At 32.2% G+C, this 18,217-nt stretch overlaps 1 protein-coding gene across 4 annotated transcripts in view; it reads left to right on the plus strand.

The window, feature by feature from the left end:
• The window catches only part of LOC123700722 (LIM domain only protein 7), a 143,321-nt gene that overhangs the window by 97,852 nt on the left and 27,252 nt on the right, over positions 1-18,217 (plus strand). For all 4 annotated transcript variants that reach the window (XM_045648037.1, XM_045648036.1, XM_045648035.1 and 1 more), the window contains exons 3-4: positions 5,380-5,580; positions 9,039-9,178. In XM_045648037.1, coding sequence (XP_045503993.1) covers positions 5,380-5,580; positions 9,039-9,178 — 341 coding nt within the window. The remainder of the gene's footprint in view (positions 1-5,379; positions 5,581-9,038; positions 9,179-18,217) is intronic.

Here is an 18,217-nt window from a genome sequence, read left to right on the forward strand (position 1 = left end):
TTAAAATATTTTCCAGAACATGTGCTATATACTCTTTACATTCCTTGAGTATAGTAGTACAGATAGAGTCATAGCCAACAGCTCTTGTATTTTTGAGTGACTGAATAATATTTAAGATTTCTGTTATGGAAGTAGGAGCAATAAAGATACTTTTACTGACTGGGTTGATATTATTTTTATAATTTTTATTCATAGGTCCTGTACTTGAGTTGATTTTATTTTTAGTAATATTTATAAAATAGTCATTAAATTTATTAGCAATAATCATAGGTTCATTCATGTCAATATTATCTATATTAAGTTTGTCAATGCATGTTTTCAGTATATTATTATTACTATTATTTTTTATTACATCCCAGGTAGCTTTTATTTTATTATTCGAAAGTTTAATATATTTCTCATTCAATGTTCTTTTAGAATAGTCTATACAGTTTTTTAAAATCTTGCAGTATTTCCTATACTTCATTTTAATTTCCTGAGCTTTGTTTTTATAATATTGAAATCTAAGTTGTCTTTTTGTAGAACTAGCTGTTTTGATACCTTTAGTTGCCCATTTTACTTTTGTTGAACCGCATTTTATAATTTTTTTACTTACAGGGAAGCAAAGGTCGTATAAAAGGCAGAACCATTGATGGAAGTTATTGAACGCTTTATTGGCGTTAGGTTCAGTAAAAACATCGCTCCATTTTAAACAGCTTAGATATTTGTTGAATTTTTTAATATTTTCATGTGAATAGTCACGATTTTTTATGAAAAAGTATTCTTTTGTTTTTGTACAGTTGTTAGTTTTAAATTGCATAATTTGACATGTGTCGTGGTCGGATAAAAATAGCTTTAACGTTTTGCCTTCTGCACTATTTATTGTACTTGCTATAATGTCAATACATGAATTTTGTCTTGTCGGTTCGTTTATGTGTATTTTAATGTTATAATTGTTTAGTAAATTTTTGAGTTCAAAGGATCTATTATTATTTTTAGAAATATCTATGTTAAGATCCCCTGCTAGAATGATTTCTCTCTTATCTTTGCGTTTTATTGTGTGAAGAAGAGTTTCTAACTTTTTGAAGAATTTTGTAATATTAGAATTCGGTATTCTATAGATACATAGTATGTTACACTTAAATAAAGGTAGCTCTACTCCACAACATTCAAATAACTTTTCTTCCGAAATATCTTTACAAACATCGAGAACCTTATATTCTAGTGATCTTTCGACAAAGATGCATGATCCACCACGTTTTTCGTTTTTTCTGCAAAAGCAAGATACCATGTTATAATTTTGAAGTAGCATGTTAGATTCATCACCGCTTTTGACGAATGTTTCTGTAAAGCAAAGTATATTTATGTCATAGTTCTGTTTTATTTTTAATTCTGATATTTCCAATTCTATTAAATCCAATTTATTTAAAAGACCAGCTATATTTTGGTGCATAATTTTGGTTTTATCTTTTTGACCCTCGAAAAAACTCTTCTCTCTCGTTGTTATTTTTATTTTCATAACTCATGTCTTTCTTAAAATAATAGGGGATAGTACCCTTTTTTGGTAATTCATTCAGAATATTCCGCGTTTTTTTATCAAAGGGTTTGATTTTATTTTGCCAAATTATTTTATTAGAATTTTTTAATGTATGTATCCAGTCTTTGTGAACCAAGAATTTTTGTTTGTAGAAAGTATAATCAAGATACATATTTATTTCACGGCATATGTTATCAAGGTATTTCTTCCGTGTGTAAGATTTGCAACTTGACTGTAATGACAAAAAATTACAATGAGGAAATTGTGAGCATATTTGTTTTAGATAACTATTTATTTTACCTTCATTTAAATATCTATTTTTATGGGTTTCCAGTATGGTTATATTAAGGTTGCTTAAATGTTTTAGTATAGCTGCTAGTTCAGTCATAATATGCAACGGATTTGTGTCATGCTCTCCTACACTTAACAAAATATGATCTGAAGCACTAAAGTTATTGTTGTAGCACGATTCCAATATTTTTCCTGTGTCAGCAAATGGTTTTGTCATTGAAAATATTTCATATTTTTCATAGGAGGTATTTATCCTAGATGTGATAAGCCGGCATGCTAATCCTGAACATTGTTGACCACCAAAAATAAATAGTCTTTTTTTAATTTCATTTCTGTTTGATAGGTTTTCATTAATGTTATTTATATTCAAAGTATTTTCAGTTTCCATAACCAATTGTTTATTGAAATTCAGGCAGTCTGTTTGCCTATCTTGCCGTTCGCCAGTATCTATAACATCAACTTGATCGAAGTCTATTCTACGTTTTGTTTTCATTATCTTTAAGGAGCGAAATTGATTTTTAATTCCGCTACTATTTGGTTCGTTATAAATTTTATTAAATATGTAAAACTTTCTTTCCAGATCAACAATTTTTTTTGTTAATTTATTGTTTTCTAATATTAATTCCTCAATTTCATTATTTGCACTCTCTAGTTGAATTTGTAGGGTTTGAATTTTTTCATTTAAATCTTGAATATCAACACATGTCGAAAGGTCTGGTAAGCTTCTGGCATTTGTTCCATCTGATAAGAAGGATAGTTCAAATGAGTTATTTTGTTTGTAGCTTTTCCTTCGCCTTTGTGTCACATGTTCTAAATCCATTTTACCTTTATACCTCTTTTTATTATTTATAATATTTAAGTTTTAAAGCTATTCAAATATAAATTTTATGTTACAATTCATTTTTAATACAAACACAATCGATTATATTAGTGTTATTATTGTCAATAATTTAAACTATTATACTTACAAATAATAAAATATAATAATTATGCCAATAAAATAAAATGTTAATAACATTAATAGCAATTTTCAATCAAAACAATGTTTAAATTAGTTTAATGTAAATCTAGTATACAATCAATAAAATATAAAAAAGATTTTAATAACAATTTTTAATTGAATTTAATATAAATAGTGTCCTTGTAGTTTCGTAATATGTAACAACAAAACAAAAAAAAAAAAAAAAAATTTTAGATTCCATGCAGTCTCGAACTCGAGTCAAGTTATTGTTCCATTTAATGTCCGGTCACTTATCAGTTATGCTATGGTCGTTCACAAATTGGATATGAATATTTGATAGATGTCCAGTATTTTGCGAAATGTCAATAGATGTCATAAAAGTTAGTCAATAGATGTCGCACTTAACGTAGCTTCAATAAATCACGTCTTGATTAATAATATATTTTGTCTTGTCATTGTTGAAGTAAATGTCACTGCCAAATATGAAATAACATAACACTGTTCTTTGTTTTTAAATTTTTTTTTTTACTAACGGTTTTATTAGTGCAATTTTATTTGATTCCAGTACAGTTTTAGTTTTTGCACATTGTTTGGTGTTAAAGTTCAGATAATATACTGAGCCTGTGATTTCAAATGAAATTATTTGAAGAATCCGCATTCACAACGGTAAGCACTGTGAGTCTTGTTATGATTTTTTTTAAAGTTTTCTCGTATAGTAAGCACTGTGATAACACTAATACTGTAAATTTAGGTAAAATGCACAAGATTTAACCACTTTGTTACTTATTTTATACACTTTTACTTATTTTTCACGAACAAAAATACGCAGCTCGATGTTGACCAGTTAATGTCAACATGACAGTGTACTTGACAAGACAATGTCTGACAAATTCGAGCCGCTTTGAGAGATGAATGGCTTACATTATTTCTCGTTGTAACTTGTATCGCTTGTAATGGCGTGACAGTTCGCGGTTAAAGTACCTACTTAATTAAGCTGGTTACATCTTGTTTAAAATGCATTAACTTTGTCGTGTAAGAGTACTTAATTTTCTTAATCCTTTAAACAGATTTTTCTTGAATTACTTTGACCTTTTAATACCTTTAAACTGCTTTTTTCACCCAACGAAAAACGAAAACCTACTTTTGAAAATCAAAAATTATCCACTTCTACTTTGACATGCATCACACTAAACCTCATTAAAAGCGACACCGCAGTTCCAGCTATCTGGCCATTAACTTTCAATATTCTATATCGTGGGGCGTGTTTGTTGTATAATTCACATTGACAGTGAAAGCTGCGCACGCGCCGATATTGATTCCTGCACATTATATAGCGTAATGTTTGAAAGTGTTCCGTGATATATGAAAGTGCTATTAAAACTAGAATAAATAAATATTTTTATAAAAAGAGCATTGTTGTGCAACTAGGCAGTATTGTACAAATGTTAGTGTAGGTAGTTGTTGAAAATTGTATAGATATATTTAGTGAAAAGAACTGATTTGTTGTGGGAACGATCGATGAATTTTTATATTACATGTCAACATAATAAAATCTCTGTATATAATATATAATATTTTGATAACTATATATTAGCATTATTGATAGTTGATGATTGAAAATATTGGATTTCGTATAAATAACATAACAGACACTGTTATAGAGCGCCATTTCACATACCTACATATTTTTTTGGCTCTGACTAGTTTGTAACTTTCTTGTATCAAGGAAACATTAATTAATTAAAATTCAATTAAGTCTATTAATTTTAAATTCCAAGCCTGTTAATGCGCATAAAATACTCGTTTGCATACTTGTCAAATTACTTTTTCAAAAATACTATCAAAGTTCGGTCAAGACGACATAATACTACCAATTTATGAATGTCCCTGATTAGTTAACCCTCAAAGACATTCAAATTAGCAGCATTATAACTGTAGGCATAATAACGCACCTACCGAGTTTTAAAATTTATTTTAATTACTATAATATAACTGTTTCACTTCCGTTATCGATATCTACTTGTATTTAATGTTTAGTTCCAAAGGATGTAGCTTTATGGTCAAATGTGTACGATTTTATGGTCATTTTGTACTATTTGACAGATTTATATTCATATATTCTTAAACAGGTGGTAATTAATGATTATATGGCCCGAGAATATAAGAATACTTATTTTGTAGTATTAATTTATTAGAAGCTTATTTTTTAATGGCGATCTTTTCGCGATTGACGCATATTTATTGCCTATCATGTCTTCGGAAGTAATAAGAAGATGACCTATACAGTATACAATATTGAATATACATATGTGTAGACTAGTTTCCTGCCCGCAACTTCGCTTACATTTAACTGTGACATTATTTCCTTAAATTTTTAACGAACTTAGGCATTAGACAATTGAACGTTTTAAAAACTGCTAAAAAATCTTTAATCTCTAAATGCAGATTACAGATTTTTTAGCGTGAAATAAAACAAGCAAATTCTTATCCATATCAAGCAAAAATCTGGTGGTTGGTTTTAATGTTCGTTTCTTTCTCTGAATTGATTGTTACAAATTTTAAGAATAATTTTTTTTTTAAATAAGTGAACTAATAAGCACCCTCTTTCCAGACGTCAGACAGCGCAGACTTCCTCACAACCAGGCCGCACACGGCCGCCGTGCTGCCCGGCAAGCCAGCAGCCAACCCGCTACAGTTCGTGCGCGTGGGCCCCGCGGACCTTGGCTCGAAGGCAAGGGAACAGCTGCGAAGGGCGGAGCTAGCAAAACGGACAGAGCCGGCACGGATCGAGCGCCAGGAGGACTGGCAGTCGGTATGTTCATAACAAAATCAAAATCTATAGTTTTATAGATATAAATGAGAAATTTGAAAATAATAGTACAAATTCATTCTTTTAAGTTTTAACGTATTGTGTAATAGAAATGGAGCAGACAATCAAATGTGGATTAAAAAGAAACCCTATGAAACAATTTAAGTTGTGGGTTCTTTTTATTTGCTTTATTTGATTGACTTTGGGCATTTAAATTTGCTAAAAATATGAACTTCCTCTGCTCTATATGACATATGCAAACTTTTTTGCAATACGAATAAATGCGCATGTTTAATGAAAATAAAAATGTAATAAAAACACGAGTGGTACGGAAAATACAGCTACTGATACATACTTATATCAAAATATTTGCTATGATCTAGTTTCAGTGAGCTGAATTTATTCAAAACAATAGTTTGTATTACTACAATAACAACATACAACTACAACAATCAATAAAAATAACACCCGCAAACTCTTGAACATCCATTATCTCTCTGTTAAGCATTACAGCCTTATAATCTCAGTCATCAGTGATTTAACAATCCTTTCCAGAAATAAAACGCGATAATACAAAAACATGACTTCCGGGAAATTCCACATTACATGTAATTAGTGTTGCCCAAATGCAAGAACAAGACGAGACTTAGCCAGTCTTGGTCTTGGTCTTGCGCCAATACACCTGGTCTTGGTCTTGGTCTTGGTCTTGCGCCAATACACCTGGTCTTGGTCTTGGTCTTGGTCTTGCGCTCTCAGTCTTGGTCTTGGTCTTGGTCTTGCAGCAAGAGTCTTGCAAGTCTTGCAATTACCTATTAGTCTAGGTATTACTATTTATTAAAGTTTACTTTAAATCTTAGAAAAACGTATTACAATTGGAACATTGTGAGCCTGAATTAACATAGCCATGGTAAAGATCAAGCAGATTAATAAATAACTGAAGATTCGATAAGAAATTCGAAAAATCAAAGTCCTAGCTGCAAGACGCAAGAGTCTTGCAGGCTATGTCTTGTTCTTGCTCAAGTCTTGCACGGTCAGTCTTGGTCTTGGTCTTGCTAAAAATACGCGGTCTTGTTCTTGGTCTTGGTCTTGCAAAAACGCAAGAACAAGACCAAGACTGCAAGACCAAGACTGAATTTGGGCAACACTACATGTAATGCTTTCCTTGACATTCAGACCCTTGTAATTAAAGCCCTTTACTGAATTTTTGCGATTGGCGATTTGATGCGGGATATCAAAGAAATCTTATTCGCTTCCTGTTTCTCAAAATTATCTTATCATTAAATGTTCAGTTTAAAACCTTAATGCGAATCCTGAAGTAATGTACATATGTACTAATTTGTTTTTTAAGTAAACTTAAGTTACAATAACCGATGAACACATGTTCTTTTAAGGAGTACTCCCAAAATTATAACAGTGATAAAAATCTAATTGTGTAGTTTCTAAATCATGTTAATTATATTTAATAAATTACCACAGGCGTGGAACTGGGAGATACAAATAATAAGATATGTGAATGTCACTCAATTCAGCTCAATTCAAATCAATATTTTACGTGAACTATTATAGATAGGTACCAAATAAATTTAACAACACTGTTTCTATTAATTCGTCTTCGTTATTAATTTAGAATGCCCTTTCACGTATCGCGATGGTACATATTTTATTTTTCATACATCTATACTAATATTATTAAGCTAAAGAGTTTGTTTGTTTGAACACCCTAATCTCAGGAACTACTGGTCCGATTAGAAAAATTGATTCCGGTGTTAGATAGCCCATTTATCGAGGAAGGTTATAGGCTATATATCATCACGCTAAGACCAACAAGAGCGGAGCAATGCGGGTGAAACCGCGGGGCACAGCTAGTAATACATGTGTACAATAAACCATCGCAATACAGGACTTCAAAGGACCAATTTTACCTAGGAAATATAAATAACACACAAAGCTATGTCATCTATTTAAAGGATAGGATAAAAACTAAAGTATGAGTGAACGGAAGCGCTTACATACCTCCCTCGAGCAGTTAGCGTCAGGGGAATTTAGTATTTAAAATGTTTTTAATTTCGCTAATTAAATGGGATAAAAATAAACAAGATTATGGCTTATGTAATGCCTTTTAGTAAGTAATGTCCACGTGGCTGGATTGTTAGTGATTTGATTATTTTATTGTATTATTAAGTAATTAACAAAATAACGAAAGGAATCTATTGTCCAAATTGTATATTGTAAACCTTTAGACTCAAACTGATGGGTTTTTTTCAGTCTACAAAAAATATATACCTACTATAGATAACACTATTTTACGAAAACTTTCTACCTTCTTACTCACGATTATTTTCACAAACGTCTTCAGGGGAAAAACTAGTATCTACAGATATCTCAAGAAATCACTCGCTAATGTTGTAAACATAATTATTAAATTAAGGCTAATGATCTAATTACCATATCCCTTGAACTTGTAGGTTCTAAGTGAATAGCGATGATCTAGGAAAGCTGTGAAAGTCTAACTAATGTTAGGAAGTTTGGTAAATCTACTAGGAAATTGCTTTTTATCACATCCTGTTTTATTAACTAACATGATGCCCTGATTTCATACAGGTTTAATTATTTTAAATACTTTACAATTACCGCTATAATTATAATACCTTCAATCAACTCTTAAATAATAACATTATCAATGTTGCATAAATAGAAATTGCTGAGCCAAATTCGATTTAGTTGCGATGTATAAATTGCAAGTTGCGCCCTGGAATATGAATACGAATTATGCATTGCAAGTAAATCGTTGTTGTATTAGAAAAAGCCAGGATTTTTTTTTCTTTTTGAGGCAAAATAAGGTCATTATTCCAACACTCACAACATACTCTCCCATTTATATATTTATCTGAATGTATCTAAAACTAAAATGTCTCCAATGCAATTTACCAGCAAAAACGCATAGAACCATGCTCAGTTTTTGCTATCGAAAGTTGTTACAGTGACTCTTGTGTTTGCTTCACCATTACGCAATAACATTCCTGTATGTAATAAATACAGTGTCCGTTTATGTTATTTATGAATTAAAAGCTCTGTTAAGTTACTTTTTTGTTAGCTGGCTGGATTTTGTTTATTAGCGGAGATTGGTAGTTATGTAATTGTATGGAATGTGCCTTTTTAAAGGTCTCTTAATAATGCAAGTTGAATTAAAATCGGTTAAGTAGTTTTATAGATACCGGTCGCAATGTTGAATGAACTTTAAACACTAGCTGGACGTAACATCTATTTATCCCTTAATTTTTAATCAAATATCCTTCCCGGTTATATGGACTAGCAAACACAACAAAAAAAAACAATTCGATATCTCTATTGCCTTTGAATAGCGCGTTCAACCAACCAAACAAAAAAAGCTTCATCTTATTACATTACCACCTATAATAACTGTCCTATTTATGTACAATAAAGTTAATTATTTCTTCCAGAACCTAGACAATTGGAAGTCATCCCGTCGGAAGCGCGTTGAGCACATAATAGAGCGCTGCGTGGAGGTGAAGCGGCTTGGAGACGAGACCAACCAACCTCGCGGGAAGTCCAAGACCTTCAACGAAATGCTGGAGGAGAGGTAGGTTCATCATCATCATTAGGCATTAAGTGGGTCCTCATAAAACGAGCAGCCTCGTGAAGCAATTACTGCGCGAAGCAATTCGGTCAATAGGGCCCGCCTAGACATACAAAGTTTATTGTAACTAGACTCGTAATTGACTATTAAAAGGTCATCTAAATTTCCGAGCCGCATTGTAAAAAAAATATTCATTGAAATTAACAATTTTCGTTGGTGTAATGTTCAAAATTGTATTGATCGTTATATAACTCTGCCCAATAGTCGCGTAGGCAGAGTTTTTGAATATTAATTGAGTGCGATTGTGAATCTGACATCAGGCTAACTTTGTTCTTGGCGGCGCATTTGTAAACTTCTCTACAATCGAAAACTAAATTCTCACAAACCTCATTAAAACTTCCATAAATCGGATGGAATCAGATCCACGAATTAACATTAAACATAAATTACATATAGAAAACGTAAGATGTACGTGTCCTAGCATTACCTAATAAAATCGAATGCCCCTAATTACCATTGCAATATTCTAAGCTATATTAGATGTAAAATCAATCATTTATGCCAGCCACGTAATACGTGGGACTGGTATTAGCGATTTAGAATGCAAACCTTGGTTTTGTTGTTTTTGTTTACTTTTCAATCGATTGTACCGCGTCAGAATGCGTAACGTACTTGCGTTGATGTCATCTTACTGAGATATTACTTGTTTATGCATATACTTTATGATCTGGTAAACGTTCTGCCTCAGGAGACTCCATTATCACTTATTTTATAAAAAAATAGTTTACGACCTATTCTTAGATGTACCAAAAACAGAAATTCATAAAAATCAGTAAAGACGTTTCAGAGTAGTTTGGAGACAAACATACAAGATGTTGTATTCATTATTTAACATTTCCGTTGTATAGTTCCATATAATTTAACACGTAGCTTTAACAAAATTGTCTCCAACATGTTTTCATCCGAACAAACATGTTTAATCGATACACACGAATTTCTAAAGGAAATCAACTTTCGTACAAGTCAGCTGGCGGTGTGGATTACGTCCGTCGCGCTCGGTGGCCGCGCGCCGACTGATCGGATTACCGGCGCATGTAGGCATGGGCGTTGAATCAACGGACTAGTTAAATTAACCGTCTATGTACATTCAACGATTCGACTAGTCCATCGCTCACCAACGCACTAGTTGAATTCAACGACTAAACAAAAGAGTCGAAACGCTCGTCAACGCGTCCGCGACGCGACGGTTAACTCTTCGACGTGGCCGTTTAATAGTCCACCGTAGACGGCTAAACGACTCGTCGTAGACGGCTCGTCAGTCGACACGTTTGTACCGTGTGGTTTTACCGTTTATTCCGTTTGACTTTTAATGATCTATTTTACTATCATAGTACTTTACTATCAATGCTCGAAATATTGAAAAAAAAGGAGATTAATTTGTATTAATTTGATATTATTGAATTGTCTTAAAAATCTAAGATATTTTTTTTATTCAGTTAATTTATTACATATCATAAGGATTACCTACCTATAATAATATATTGAATAATGTTAATATTATATCGACTATAACTAACGACTTAAAACGACAAGTTAAATCATAAACAAAAACTTGGTAATAGATAGGTGATATATATATATAATTGTTAAAAAATAGCTTTGACTTTTAAAGTGAAACTTTTATTACATCGTCTCAAACTTTTTGGTCTGTGTAGCGCATGTCGCGTGACGCACGATACGTACGATAATTATCGTACAAATACGATAATTTTTAGTTAAATGTCTATAGTGTGAAAAAAAGTTTCACTTTTACCGTGGTTTCATAAAACCACACAACTTTTTTCTTTACTAGAGACAACCCTGACATTGAATTCTTTGAAAGTCTATAATTCGTAAGTAATAACTTCGTGGTAAAAATGTGGAATTTTACATGTAGAGTGTAGACCTCAGTTCAAGGTAACGAACGTTCGATTACCAATACCGTCGCGCGTCGGTCGACCGTGTCAATCGTTGTCAATTCGTTTCAGTTTATACATTGACTAGTCGAAGGTTTTAACTAGTTGATCGACTAGTTGATGAACGACATTTAACGGTCTAGTCTCGTTGATGAAAAATGCGTCGACGACCCATTCCTAGGCGCATGCGCATCCAGCTGTTACATTTTGTCGTACCCACAAGTTTTGTGCTCAAGTGTCGATGTGTATTTCGTTTACTAGAACTTTCTTGGTGTCATTCAGGTTCATGGCGATATAATTAGTGCGTGATTTAATTAATAGTAGATAGTTATCAGTTATTCTAACTTCATAGTATCCTTACCGAATATTGATTTAGGCTTGCATATATTATGTTCATTTTTATGTACGAGTATTTCAGACAGAAATCTTCTGATACAACATACAGGGTGTCAGAGACATTTTATAGTAAAAAATTAATCATTTATCAAACCTAATAATTTTATATTCGTCTTCAAGTATAGTATAAATAAGTACTATGCTTCAAGCGACATACAGTTAAAATATCAATAGAATAATCTGGTGAATTTTAACGTAAAATTTTAATTATGTACACGCGTAAAATAGTTACATTAAAAAATAAACAGAACGCGTAATAACCGAAAATATGCATTTTTAATGAAGCATAAACTAGTTACGTACAAAGTTAGTACAAAGATTGTTCAGAGGATGTTTATACAGAGATTCGAAGAACTGTTTACGAGAATATCACAGTTTTCTATTAATTGCAATGTTTTGAATGTTTGGCGTATGTGCGTATTTGGTTAGACGAATTCTTGAGTGCTTTGTTTAGGAAAGTATGTTTGTTATAGTGGCTATATTAGAGCGTATGTTGTAGAGTTCTCATTGAGAAAATATAGTTGGTTTTTGTATATCGACCACTAGCTGGAGTCATAGTTGGAATACTAATCTATTTCTGTACTAAATATAATACAGAACCGATCAGCTGTTTTTGTGTGAAAGAATAATAAACATACATCCTTACAAACTTTAATAATAGAAGGAGATGAATGAAGTGCTCAACATGATAAACATAATGGTTAATAATGAAAATAATAACATAATGGTCAAATCAATCTAATTACAATTTCATTTACACCTTTTGTAGTTGCAGTAAAAAGCGTTTTTTACGTGTTAATTTTGTAAAGTATAAAGTATAAGTACCAATAAATGATTTATATTATTTAACATTTAAATGTAATCTAGTGACCAATACGTGAAAAGAATCTAAAACAATAGTAAAACCACACAACGTTTCCTGCATCTGTTTCTCACATAGATACACTATCCGACAATGGGTTGGGTAATCCATTGAGAATGTAACTAAATATATGTATTGTATGTCTGTCTGTGATGCTTCGCTGTTTGTGGTCTTTTGGTCACGCTTCGGTATATCTTAAAGGTAGTTGTTAATTAAATCTTTGTTTAAGTATTGGTAGTAGTTAACAATGTAGCAATTTTATATCAATCAAAGCTTATGGATATCTACTACTTACAAATTAATACTTACCTACTTATTCATTAATGTACCTATAGATATATGTTTTATACCCATCTATAATATTTATAAATTAACATGGATAATTTTGATATGGTAATAACACTATTACCTATTATGAATTTAAAAACACATAAAACACAGCGCTTCGAAGCTGCCTACATTTAATATTCCACATATTATATTACGTAGGTACTGATATGTGTCATAGAATATAGGGAATCGTGGAAGAAACACATTAAAATAAGAACAAATATGTAGTTAAAACTATGTGCTAAAATATGGAAAATATTTCGGTCCAGCAGTTTTAGTAACGAATATCCCTATAAATAACAGTCTAATATCTAAAGTGAAGTAAGTATCACATGACATGAAGCCAACTTCGCTCTGATTCTTTGGGTATCATTTCATAGCGGTCATGTTTCAATTATATAAGTATTATGTATTGCAAGTGTAAATTACGATTACAATATGTGATGTTGATGTAATGTATCTTATGTTTCTTTTGTGAATGTATTCGTATTGAATAATAATCAGTACTTATGTTATATGATCTTATAGTTTTTGACGAAAGTGCCCAAAAGTGATCGAAGGATCTTAGTTTTAGCTACTTTTATTTTGGAGATGTATAATAATATGTATCTTTTTCGTTTTGTTTTCGAAGTCAAATATGTTTTTACTTTTTTCTTTACATGTCGTTCTTTACTTTCTCCAAGTTAGTTTTGATAGTATCTTCGCGTGTCACTGTCACCTCGTGAAGGTTTAGTATTGGCATCGGGCTTCACTGTGTTATTTTAATATCTTTAAAACCTTCATTAACCTTTATTCCCCCCCCGCTCCGCGCCGCGAATGCGAACGGACGTGTTCCAGTGCTAGCTGAGTTTAAAAATTTGTTTCAATGGAAAGAAGTGCAATTTTACCATTTTAAGTAGTGTCAAAACTTTTATAAGTGATAGGACTGTAGTCGAATGTTAAATAATACCAGTGGACAGTGCTTGAAGTGGTATTTTTCAAAGTTTTAAATCTGTGACGGTTGATATTAATTTGCTACAGTGCAGTGTTGGTTGATCTTGAATCAACGACTTATTAGAAACCGGTTTGATTGAATTGGATCTCACGTATTATAAGACTTACTATTTCGCAAACTCGATAGTGGCGTATTGGTTGAGTGAGCTAAGACTTGGACTATTAATTGGTATCTAACAGCGAGTTCGAGATCGTATCCGAGTGGTTCCAAGTTGTGTTAAATTTTGTTTTTATTTTTTATTTTCTTTTTTTTTTTTGTTAAACTCCTATTAATACAGTTTGGTTAGATGAGAACTTTTGGTCTACTAGGAATATCTATTTTATTTTATTACAATTTTTATAAATAATGTCGGTTAAACGATCACCTCCCGGATTGAAATTAAAAACCACCCCGTTGCTATATGGATCTGATTCAGCATTAAATAAATGTAAGGAAACGAATACAGAAAATTTTTCGACTGGCACAAAACGACAAAAACGGACATTTATGGAGTACTCTGAAAATTCTGAACAATTTATGTCAGAAATAAAAAACATGTTTTCAGAAATGAAAGCACAACAAGAAGAAAAGTTTGAATCATTAAAAAGTTCTATAAACTTATTAGTGTCCCAAAACCAAGACATCATGAAGTCTGTTGATTTTATGTCCACTCAGTATGACGAATTATTAAATAAATTTAATGCTCTTGAAAAGGAAAATCTTCAATATAAAAAACAAATATGTGCACTAGAAAAAAAAATGGATCTACTGGAGAGAACTTCACTCAGTTCTAAAATAGAAATACGCAATATTCCACAAACATGTGACAACAAACAAAACATGATGAATACTATTAACAGTATATGTACAACTTTGTGTCCCGAGAATCCGTTGGTGGATTTAGAAGTAAAAGAAGTCTATAAGTCTAAGTCTGACGCATTGATAGTTGACTTTATTACCACTGGCAGAAAAGAAACTATCTTAAATGCATATAAAAGTTATAATAAATCACGCCGCCTAACTAAACAACCACTACTCAATACACAGGATATTAAGCTTCCAGGGCCGACATATCCAATATACATCTCTGAGGTTCTGTCGAGTAAAGCACGTCAACTTCACTACATGACCAGACAGGTTGTGAAAAACAAAAAGATAATTAGCACATGGACTTCCTTTGGAAAAGTGTATATCAAAATAAAAGACGGTCAGCCGCCATTACGTATCGCGGAGGAATCCGACTTACAAAAGTTATCATTGTGACTAGATTTAAGTTTCTTTATGCATGTATTGTTGTTAATTATAATATTATGTTCGTTTTATTATGTTTTTATAGTTAAAATTATGTTTATGTGCATCTCTATTATTGGTATTGTAATGTATAATGGATATATTATGGAATTTTACTCCTATACACAAATAATTAACTCTACTTACATACTTCTCTACAAAATATTATACAAGAAAAAAACGTTCACTCACCTATATACATATACACAGCCACACATGTCTTACATCTCACATATAACATACACCAAAGCTAGCCTAAAAGTACTTATACGACAAATTCGATAATTCCGGAATTGAATCAATCCATCAAAGTCTCGATACCTTTGATATAGCCAAATCCCTTACATGCGACATTGAAGACATGAAAACTGTCCTACCATTAGGCAAACGAACCTTAAAAATATTCTCTCAAAATATAAGAAGTATACAATGTAACATGCCTAATCTACAGGTTTTATTGTATAGATCGGGCATAGATTGGGACGTAATTATTCTCTCTGAATGTTGGCTTCGATCGTCACATAATATTCCCCTTTTAGAGGGTTACAGACATATATGCACAACCATCCATCAAACACAAAATGAAGGCGTTGTTATTTACTATAAAAACCGGTATGAAGTAATGGTTGATGAGCCTCATTTAGTTGATGCTAATTGTTTATGCTTAAAATTTAGTAACGAGATTTGTATTGTTGGTCTTTATCGCCCTCCAGGTCAACGTAATACTACTAATTTTATTAATTCTTTAGATACATTACTGACTAAATTAAACAACTATAAAACAATAGTAATTGGTGGAGATATTAACATTGACATAGGTCCCAATAGTACCGATAAGCGCTCTTTTGAATATTTAAATATTCTGGCGTATCATTGTATACTACCCGCTCATACTTTACCCACCCACCAACACACATGTCTAGATCATTTCATGATTAAAACAAAATTGGATACTACATGTTGTGTAGCTGCCTCATCTGTGACTGATCATGACAGTGTTGCTATAACTATTAATTTGCAGACTAAACTTACCTTTAATCTATCAATCATAAAAAGAATTAATTATACTGAACTAGATAAATCTATCAATAAAATAAACTTTCAGTCAGTAATAGAGTACAGTGACGTAAATTTAGCAACAGACCACTTTGTCGCACTTCTAAATAATGCCATATTAGATAACTCGTCCATTGTAAGAGTACCTAACAAAAAGAGGATTCATAAGCCATGGATTACTACAGGCCTACTGAGATGCATACGCAATAGGGACAACTTGTATAAAAAACTAAAAAAGAAACCTGATGATGATTCACTTAAATTAACCTACAAAAGATACAGGAATTTTTGCAACGCTCTACTAAAGAAGCAAAAAAGAATCTACGAAAAACAAGAAATTGAAAAAACTAAAAATAATAATAAAAAATTGTGGGACGTCATTAAAAATATATGTAACACAAATAAAAGATCAGAGTCCGCTTCAGCGCTAATTGATAAGAACAATCCCAAGAATAGTGTTGATCATGTTAACAGTTACTTTATAGGTGTTGGAAAAACATTGGCTGAGAAGATTATCAGTAACCATAATAAACCTAACATTTATGAGAATGTTCACTCACAAATATCCAAATCGTTTGTTCTGCTTCCAACTGATGATACAGAGATTGAACATATCATTATGGATCTAAGAGAAGATGCTGCGGTGGGAATTGATGGCATATCAGGCAAAATCATAAAACGTTACATCAAAGTAATATCGCTTCCTCTTTCATACATCTGCAACCTATCGTTTACCACCGGTATTTTTCCACAGGCTTTTAAGACTGCACTAGTTAAACCAATCCATAAAGGTGGAGATATAGACTCCATTACGAATTACCGGCCAATTTCTATTCTCCCCACTCTGTCTAAAATCTTGGAACGCTTGATCAATAAACGTCTGATGAAATTTTTAGAGTCTAATGAACTACTTTCTCCTGGACAATATGGCTTTCGCTCAGGTAGGTCGACTGATGATGCTGTTCACGAACTAACTAATAATATTGTTTGCAATTTGGATAAGAGGAAGAAATGTATTGTGGTTTTCCTTGACCTAGCCAAGGCCTTTGACACCGTATCAATACCACTCTTGTTACTTAAGTTAGAAAGGATCGGTGTGAGAGGCCTTCCATTACAATTACTGGGAGATTATTTAAAGCACAGAAAGCAGCGAGTAAAAATTGACAATTGGGTAAGCGATGAACTACTGGTGCAGTACGGTGTCCCCCAGGGCAGTGTTCTTGGACCTAGCCTTTTTCTGGTATATCTAAATGATTTATGCCAACTTCAACTGAACCATGGTAAAATACTGTCTTTTGCAGACGACACAGCAATTTTATTCTCGGGTGACTCATGGACAGAAGTGTTTCAAAGTACACAAAAAGGCTTTGATCAGATTTGTGAGTGGCTAAAATGTAATGCTTTAACGTTAAATGTGGATAAGACTAAATATATTGCCTTTGCGTCGAAAAAAAATCTTCTTCCTCCTGCAAGTTACAACATTACCTCACATACATGCACACCTATGACTTACCGAACCTGCTTTTGTCCTTCTATACAAAGAACTGACACTATCAAATATCTTGGAGTTTACTTGGATCAAACTCCCACATTTAAGCCTCACATTGAAATTTTAGTCACACGGATTCGCAAACTGATATATATATTTAAAATTTTGAGACATATTGCTGATTTTCGGACAATAAAAATGGTTTACTCAGCTCTATGTCATTCAATCATTAATTATTGTATTAGCTCCTGGGGAGGCGCTTGCAAGATACACCTCATAGAAGCTGAAAGGGCACAAAGAGCCATACTCAGAGTTGGAGCTGGTTTACCATTTCGCTATCCTACTTGCGAACTATACAAACGTTGGGATGTACTAACTGTCAGACAGACTTTTATCTTATCCATTATAATAAGGCAACATGCACAATTAAAATATGATCCGAATTTCAACAGGGACAAGCGTAGAAAAGATATTATTTGTAAAAAAAACTCTTTTAATACATGTCTGTCACATAGATTTTACTATTTTCTTGGGGCATTTTTATACAATAAAATCAATAAGTCTATTTCAATATACTATCTTAGCACATCAAGGTGTAAGACGTCGGTATGTAAATGGCTGAAAGACTTAGACTATCAAACTTCAGAAAATTTTATACATAATATTCGGTAAAGTAGAGAAACTGAATCGT

This window comes from Colias croceus, chromosome 20 (genome assembly GCF_905220415.1).
Source record: "Colias croceus chromosome 20, ilColCroc2.1".
NCBI classification, from domain to species: domain Eukaryota; kingdom Metazoa; phylum Arthropoda; class Insecta; order Lepidoptera; family Pieridae; genus Colias; species Colias croceus.